This window comes from Oncorhynchus gorbuscha, linkage group LG23 (assembly GCF_021184085.1).
Source record: "Oncorhynchus gorbuscha isolate QuinsamMale2020 ecotype Even-year linkage group LG23, OgorEven_v1.0, whole genome shotgun sequence".
In the NCBI taxonomy this organism is placed as follows: Eukaryota; Metazoa; Chordata; class Actinopteri; order Salmoniformes; family Salmonidae; genus Oncorhynchus; species Oncorhynchus gorbuscha.
Genome location: NC_060195.1, coordinates 59785067 through 59794295, shown reverse-complemented (window position 1 = coordinate 59794295; position 9229 = coordinate 59785067). Strand labels below are relative to the sequence as shown.

General features: G+C 41.2%; 1 protein-coding gene across 3 annotated transcripts in view; it reads left to right on the top strand.

Moving 5' to 3' along the window:
- The first annotated feature begins 432 nt into the window (after positions 1–432).
- LOC124011315 (fidgetin-like) overlaps positions 433–9229 on the top strand; it is a 36323-nt gene continuing 27526 nt past the window's right edge. The window contains exons 1-2 of one of the 3 annotated variants that reach the window (XM_046324559.1): positions 444–575; positions 1441–1471. In XM_046324559.1, the coding sequence (XP_046180515.1) occupies positions 1447–1471 (25 nt within the window). In that variant the 5' untranslated portion in view covers positions 444–575; positions 1441–1446. Of the gene's footprint in view, positions 576–1382; positions 1472–9229 lie in introns of those variants that run through there. The other 2 variants (XM_046324557.1, XM_046324558.1) reach the window with 2 other exon arrangements.

The window sequence follows — 9229 nt, the reverse complement described above, 5'->3', positions numbered from 1 at the left end:
GTCCGTGTGTGCGCGCGCGTGTCACACAGCAATCGCACAATAGGCTACATTCCCAGATTGTTCTCTAAATATGGGACAATGGTTATTGATTTCTTATTTACAATTGCTCGTTTTTTTAAAGATCAGCGCGCAATTACAAATAATCCATAGATTAAAAGTATCTGTTTTGACAGATCCAATCTCATAGCCTACAATAGTCTACTGTAGGTAGCGTTTACTTGAACACAATCACGAGCTTCTGCTTATTTCCCAATACAATGTTGCCTCGATGTCTGTTGGCATAACAAGATAATAACCTTGCATAATTACCCCTTTTACGCGGGACTTTGAATTTCTGGTCTTTACAGCTAGACGCATGCGCACTGGGAGGCATACTGGTCAGTCTCCGAAGCAGCTGTTTTAGGGTTTGAAATTCCAACATGGCAGTGGCTGTGGTCAGTGTTGCCTGCGCTAACTTGGAATGGTTTTAAATCCCACGCAGCCTCGCTTAAACCCACCGCACAGTCATTCATCAGCAAGCTCCGCCGTGGATCGATGTTGCTCTAACCCCAGAGGTCGACCTGTCGCACATACAGGTAAGCCTTTCCAGAACTGGATTCGAGATGTCCGCAATTAAAGTAGCCGTTATTAGGCGAGTCTTGCCTTAGCAAGGAACCCAAGCGCTTTATCCGTAAAGACACCACCACCCTCCGAGACGCAAATGAATCATACGGGATTTAAGCAGGCACTGTTAAAAACAATTTGTATTGCTTGTGCAATGCATTTATCAACGAGTTTGTTCGTTTTGGGATCGTAAAGTAGCGCATTTGCGTTTTGGATTAGTGTCACTTAAAACCGCATGGGTATGTTGTGTTCTTATGTAGGCTATCCAATTGCTATTGCTCGGTTCGAATGACAGTGCTTGTGTGTGGGGGTGCTGGGCCGATATTTGAATTGTTTTAAAGTAGACAACTTTTAGCCATGCATACGGTGATTACAACAAGTATCCCGATGCATCATATCAGTCGCATCAGCGGATGCAATGTCACAGTCCTTGTGAAACGCCATCTATTGTTAAAGCACGAGAGTAGCCTATGCTAGAGCGTGTGTATTTGTATTAGGCGAGAGCGATATCACCACAGGTAACTTTCTCGATAACATAATAACAGCAATCAATGCGCAAATTATCTGGTGTGAACCAAGTGGCTGCACCATCATCATATGATATGCTCCCGCCTCTACAGCGCTATCCAACTGCGTTTTGCTGCCAGGGTCCACTTTCCTTGTAATAGTATGCGTGTAGGTTAGATGAGTATTTAGTAGCCCTGACTAGAACGACTCACGTTAAACTGAAATGTGAGAGTGGAGAGTAGCGCTTCTTATGCAAAACAACATTTGGAATTCCTCCTCGTCCAAATTCCAATTCCAATGCTCTCCCCTCTTCTTCCCCGTTATTCGCAGCGGGAAATGATCAGTAGCAGCAGCGTCTATGGTAGGTTCTTTTTTTTCCAATCTTTCATTTGATGAACTGTTGTTATTTTTAAAATTGTGTTTGTTTTGACCGTGCTCGTTTCCAAGCATGCGTTTTGTGTCAGTTTCTTTAAAATAATGACAGATGAGATATGTTGCACGCGTGCACATTGTTTTGTGAGAGTTGAGCAATGAAGGCCTGCATGTTGATTTGTCCATGCTATCATCCTGAGGTTTGTGTCCAAATTAAAACAATAAAAAAACAATAAAATACAAGTATCACACTCTATCTTGGCCGAATTGTCGCCACTCTCGGGAAAACAAATGATTACTATAGTATACATAATGGAATATTCCTCCGCATCAGATGGTCGCTGTGAATCCAAACGGACCTTTGGCGCTTGTCTGTGCTGGCTTTGAATGCACATCATTATGATGCCGATATGTTTTCGGAAATTGCTGCACCCAGAACCCCTTTCAAGCGCAGAGCTTGGGCAATAGTAGGCTAACAGGAATGTCTCCCAGGTCCGCTTGTTATGTAGGCTATATTCAGAATATATTAGTCTGCTTAAATTATGACTAATATACCGGTAAACGTGTAATACTAATCTTCAAACGCTGTTATGACGGATATACTACTCGATTATTATCCTATTATTAGAAGAATAGACTGCAAGGTTAGCTTTTGTTAGTCTCAGGTGTGGCAAACAAACTGTAATGTAATCCAAATATATCAATCATTGATCAGTAATTTGTTTTAATATAAGGTTTATCTTATACCAGAAGCCTACCCTACAAATAAGAATTATAGATAGTAATTAATTATTAACCTCATCAGAAATGGGAAAAGGCAGTAATTAAGCAGCTATTAATAGCACATTAAGAGGCCATCTTTGTCACCAGTCGGCCTTTATCTCCCTGGAACACTGAAATATATAGCCTAGTTAGGCTATTAGACACATATTTAAAATTGATCAAATAATATTGAGATATTTTGCATCAAAACCAAAATATCCTGAATGAGCATGACAATAATTCGACTTCATCCTGAATATATGAACATAGAAGATTTAGGCCTATCCCATTTCTGGACTGGCTTTGTGACATTGATCCGTGTGCATCGTACAAACTGTTATGTGAGGTGTGCAATTCAAAAGGGACATGAATGAACTTTAAAGTGAGTCACAAAAAAATAATGTTTGTTGTTTAGGTAATGTAGTATAACATTCATCGCAAAGTAGGCCAGATAGAATGTTATGCATCAACTCTCATTTGTATTTCCCTGTATGTTCAAGTTAAGATACCTAGAAATAACAAATAGGACTTAGCCTACTGTCTTCAACGTCAACATGTTGTTCATTTGTCATGTTCATTTGCCACTATGTTTTCTTTTCACTTGTTGTTTTATACTCTCTCTCTCTCTCTCTCTCTCTCTCTCTCTCTCTCTCTCTCTCTCTCTCTCTCTCTCTCTCTGTCTCTCTCTCTCTCTCTCTCTCTCTCTCTCTCTCTCTCTCTCTCTCTCTCTCTCTCTCTCTCTGTCTCTCTCTCTCTCTCTCTCTCTCTCTGTCTCTCTCTCTCTCTCTCTCTCTCTGTCTCTCTCTCTCTCTCTCTCTCTCTCTCTCTCTCTCTCTCTCTCTCTCTCTCTCTCTCTCTCTCTCTCTCTCTCTCTCTCTCTCTCTCTCTGTCTCTGTCTCTCTCTCTCTCTCTCTCTCTCTCTCTGTCTCTCTCTCTGTCTCTCTCTCTGTCTCTCTCTCTGTCTCTCTCTCTCTCGCTCTCTCTCTCTCTCTCTCTCTCTCTCTCTCTCTCTCTCTCTCTCTCTCTCTCTCTCTCTCTGTCTCTCTCTCTTGCTCTCTCTCTCTCGCTCTCTCTCTCTGTCTCTCTCTCTCTCTTGCTCTCTCTCTCGCTCTCTCTCTCTCTGTCTCTCTCTCTCTCTCTCTCTCTCTCTCTCTCTCTCTCTCTGTCTCTCTCTCTGTCTCTCTCTCTTGCTCTCTCTCTCTCTCTCTTTCTCTCTCTCTCCCTCTTTCTCTCTCGCTCTCTCTTAGAAACGCATCACAGTTCGGGGTGTAGTTAGTCACATATGTTGGTTGGTTCATGTAAATCCACTGTATATTTGCTGAATGATAGAATAGATTTGTTTTCATTAGATTAGCCCACATAATGCACCTTGTTATAGTGTAGGCTAATACAGCCAAGAACTTCTCTGGAATAAAGATGAAGACTGTTACAGATCAAGATATTCGGCTGCATTGTAAAAATGTCCCTTGCTGTAATGCAGTTGCTTGATTCGTTCTCAAATGTATTTTGCTCGATATATATGCAGCACATCTGTATTCTGTTTTCGATTCTATTACGCACATCATGGAGCCTGTTGGCAAATCCAAGTATCTCAGTGTGGGCCCCTACAGAGAGGTGGTCTCTTGTCACATAAGTCAAGGCAAAAGCCTGTGTGAACATTAAACACTATTTGTTCCTTTAAAAAAAAAAAATCAGCCCAACTATCTGTACTGATATTTACTGGATTTCATTTGGTTATTTCCTAAATAAGGAAGTTGACATTCTACGCTGTTTAGTGTAGTGATGGATAGTTGGTATGCAGTGAGCAGTCCTCTAACGGTGTGTTTCTACCCGGTGGTTCTCCTGATAAATTGATAGAGTGAGGGAAGTTGTGGAGGCTACAGGCACAGAGAGTGACTTATACCCTGTGTCATTTATACTGGCTGTTGCTGATGTAATGAGAGTTGTGTCTGTGTGTGTGTGTGTGCGTGTGTGTGTGTATATGTGGGATGGGGGGGTGGAGTGTGTGTGTGTGTGTGTGTGTGTGTGTGTGTGTGTGTGTGTGTGTGTGTGTGTGTGTGTGTGTGTGTGTGTGTGTGTGTGTGTGTGTGTGTGTGTGTGTGTGTGTGTGTGTGTGTGTGTGTGTGTGTGTGTGTGTGTGTGTGTGTGTGTGCGTTCACTCTCACATAATATTATAATGTTGTACTAAAGATCTAAACACGAAAGTTCACTTATCCACTACACATCCCTACTACATTAGAAACTGAACTGACAGCACAAATGATTCCCCTCATTGTGTACGTATTTTTTGTCTCATTTTATGTCTTTGTCAGAAGCGTCCTAATAGTTGCTCAAAGAGATAATGAAGGGGATAGTAGAGAGATATTAGAGAGGGTTAAAGAAAACGGTCTTTGCCAACAGAGACACTAATATACAACAGTCTCCTCGCGATTACTTTGTTTATCTAGCTAGTGATTTTCCCTCTGACTCAGAGTGGATACAGAGAGTGGTTTGGCGTTAAGGCTAGCTGGACAATTCCCTGTGGGACTAAAGACAGGAATTAGCCTGACAATTTCAAAACGTCTGTAATGTTTACCATTAAAGAAGCCCCCTCTCTTCCAAAATGACTCCCTTGCATATACTGAACCCTGGGGAATTACTGCTGTGGAAGATGTATGTAGATGGATTCCTTGTAATGTTAAAGAAAGAGACACTTGTCAGACGCTCTCTCTCTCGCTCTCAAATATCAGTAGACTTCTCTCGTCTGCCGCTCCTAACAAAGGCCGGCTTCAAATGAGATCTAGGCAGGGTTGTCATCTTTTAGCAAATATGTTAAGTGTTGTCTTTTGTGCTCTCCCCGTCTCAGTGAGCGAGGAATGACCCCAAGGGAGCCTGGCTCATGCAAATCCCTCTCTGAGTCTCTATCTCTCTCTCTCTCTCTCTCTCTCTCTCTCTCTCTCTCTCTCTCTCTCTCTCTCTCTCTCTCTCTCTCTCTCTCTCTCCCTCTCTCTAACTCTCTCTTTCTCCTCTCTCTCTCTCTCTCTCTCTCTCTCTCTCTCTCTCTCTCTCTCTCTCTCTCTCTCTCTCTCTCTCTCTCTCTCTCTCTCTCTCTCTCTCTCTCTCTCTCTGTCTGTCCCCAAAAACTAGTCCCTGGACTTGTGGCAGCTGGCTATGTTGCCTTTGTGCGTGTCTCTCTGTGTGTGCTGACAACCCTCTCAGTGATCTAAGTTAGAGAGGCACACAGCGCTGGAAACGGGAGGCAGCTGTCCGTTGCTACACTGTCTGTGAGGCGAAGGAACGTTCGTTCTGCTGCTGCAAAGACGAACGGCCGCCAATCCGTAAATCCGTGACATCCAGCCTGTCCCTCCTCGCTCTCCTCCTCCACTCCCTCCTCCTCTTCCTCCTCCTTCATTTCTTTTGGATCCGTCTGTCAGCTCTGGCTGTCTGTTTAGATGTGTGTGTGTGTTTGGTGTTGCTCTGACTGACAGTGTATGGGCAAAGGCATTCTTTTGGGAAGTATGATAGTCCCAGAGACAAACGCCTTAATCCTTCCTCGAGCCATTTGAACAGTGATCTGTTTGTTCTTCCCCTCCCTCAGACTGTCATCATGCTGTTATCATTCTGAGTGCTGACAGCCCTGTGTCTTGTGGGGGTTTTAGGAGAGAAAGAGGTCTCCTGATGTACAGTATCTGGTTTAGCACAGTAAAACTTTTACTGTATCTGGGCTAAGAGCAGGTATGCATTGCCTTCAGAAAGAATTCATACCCCTTTACTTTTTCTCCCCATAATGTCAAAGGGGAATGATGTTTTCTGAGATTTTAACAAATTAGTACAAAATGAAAAGCAGAAATGCCTTGAGTCAATACGTATTCAACCCCTTTGCTGTGGCAAGCCTAAATAAGTCCAGGGGTAAACATGTGCTTAAGAAGTCACATAATAAAACAAGCAGACATTTGATACACACTTTGGATGGTGTGTCAATATTAGAGGTTGACTGATTATGATTTTTCAACGCCGATACCGGTTACTGGAGGACCAAAAACGATATATTTGTAATAATGACAATTACAACAATACTGAATGAACAATGAACACTTTTATTTTTTAACTTAATATAATACATAAATAAAATTAATTTAGTCTCAAATAAATAACAAAACATGTTAAATTTGGTTTAAATAATGCAAAAACACAGTGTTGGAGAAGAAAGTAAAAGTGCCATGTAAAAAAGCTACCGTTTAAGTTCCTTGCTCAGAACATGAGAACATATGAACATGAGTCTCCAATATTCCCCGTTTTAGGTTATAGTTATTGTAGGAATTATAGGACTAGTTCTCTCTATACAATTTATATTTCATAGACCTTTGACTATTGGATATTCTAATAGGCACTATAGTATTGCCAGCCTAATCTCAGGAGCTGATAGGCTTGAAGTCATAAACAGCGCTGTGCTTCAAGCATTGGGGAAAGCTGCTGGCAAACTGAGGAAAGTGTGTTTTGAATGAATGCTTACGAGCCTGCTGCTGCCTACCACCGCTCAGTCAGACTGCTCTATCAAATGTCAAATCATGGATTTAATTATGATATAACAAACACAGAAATACGAGCCTTAGGTCATTAATATGGTCAAATCCGGAAACTATCATTTCAAAAACAAAACGTTTATCTTTTCAGTGAAATACAAAACCGTTCCGTATTTTATTGAATGGGTGGCAACTCTAAGTCTAAATATTGCTGTTACATTGCACAACCTTCAATTTTATGTCATAATTATGTAAAATCCTGACTAATTAATTGTGGTCTTTGTTAGGAAGAAATGGTCTTCACACAGTTTGCAACGAGCCAGGCGACCCAAACTGCTGCATATATCCTGACTCTGCTTACACTGAGCGCAAGAGAAGTGACACAATTTCAGGCACCGCATTGATTATATGCAAGGCAGGACAAGCTAGTTAAACTAGTAATATCATCAACCATGTGTAGTTAACTAGGGATTATGTTAAGATTGATTGTTTTTATAAAATAACTTTAATGCTAGCTAGCAACTTACCTTGGCTCCTTGCTGCCTGCACTCGTGTAACAGGTGGTCAGCCTGCCACGCAGTCTCCTCGTGGATTGCAAAATAATCGGCCATAATCGTCATCCAAAAATGCTGATTACTGATTGTTATGAAAACCTGAAATCGGCCCTAATTAATCGGCCATTCCGATTAATCGGTTGACCTCTTATCAATATACCCACTCACTACAAAGATACAGCTGTCCTTCCAAACTCAGTTGCCGGAGAGGAAGGAAACTGCTCAGGAATTTTACCATGAGGCCAATGGTGATTTTAAAGTAGTTATATAGTTGAATGACTGTTGTAGGAGAATAAAGGATGGATCAACAACATTGTATTTACTCAACAACCTAATTGACAGAGTGAAAAGAAGGAAGCGTGTGCAAAATAAAAATATTCCAAAACATGCATCCTGTTTGCAATAAGGCTCTAAAGTAATGCTGCAAAAAATGTGGCAAAGCAATTCATTTTTTTGTATTAATACAACACATTACTGAGTACACTCTCCATATTTTCAAGCATAGTGGTGGCTGCATGATGTTACGCGTATGCTTGTAATCGTTAAGGACTGGGGAGTTTTTCAGGATAAAAAATAAATGGAATGGAACTAAGCACAGGCAAAATCCTATAGGAAAACGTGGTTCAGTCTGGTTTCCACCAGACATTGAGAGATGAATTCACCTTTCAGAAGGACAACAACCTTAAACTCAAGGCCAAATCTACACTGGAGTTGCTTACCAAGACAACAGTGGATATTCTTGAGTGCCCCAGTTAGAGTTCTGACTTAAATCTACTTGACAATCAATAGCGAGACCTAAAAATGGTTGGCTAGCAATGACCAATAACCAATTTGACAGAGCTTGAATCATTTTTAAAAGAATAATGGGCAAATGCTGCACAATCCAGGTGTGCAACGCTCTTAGACGTACACTGTAAAGATTCACGACTGTAATCTTTGCAGGTGCTTCTACAAAGTATTGACCCAGGGGTGTGAATACTTATGTAAATCAGACATTTCTTATATTTAATTTTCAATACATTTGCAAAAAATGTCTAAAAACATGTTTTCACTTTGTCATTATGGGGTATTGTGTATAAATGAAAAGAAAGAAATGTAATACTTTTTGAATTCAGGCTGTTACACAACGGAAAGTCAAGAGGCGTGAATACTTTCCGAAGGGACAGTATTTTCGGTATCACCATATACCCAGTAATAAGGGGAGGGATGTCTTTTTTTGTACGTGTGGATGTTTTCATTATGGTGACGATAGTCAGCACTTTGTATTCATTTAGTATTTTGAGTATGCTATATTGAGTGCGTCCCATTATTGTCAAATCTATTATATATATATATATTTTTTTAACATAAAATACATTCAACATGTTCGCAGAGTCATGGATCCATTACAAGTGGGTTTCAGGGAGGTTTTTTTCTGACGTTGTAATTGGTGCAGAAAGACAAGTGTGAGAGCTCAGGTGCGTGTTCAGATTTGTGGTCGTAAATTAGTAGACAAGTAAAGGAATCAGTGTGTGGCCTAAAAGGGGAAGCAGTGTCAGACAACAGTCCACTAGTGACCATCTACCGTTTAAAACACTTTACCCATCATGCAACTATACTCACTCATCTGTGAACGCCGAGGCAGACAGCACACATCTCGGGAACATCGCACTGTTTCTTCATCCAGAGTTCAGCTAAATTCACCTCGTTGTGAACGCAGGAATGAAAAGAATATCTTCCCTGTGCTTTTGGCAAGTGCTCAAAGTGTTTGCCGTTTCCCCTGTTTTCTGATGTCCTGCACCATTTTCGCAGGTTTAATCAAATTGAAGCTATGGATTTTTTTTCCTCCTCTCTTTTTGTCACTGCCCATTTGGAATTTGAATCAGTCATTTCTCACCCCGCGTGGCTTCTCTCCTGCTCAATCTCTCCATACTACCCATGGCTAAGATT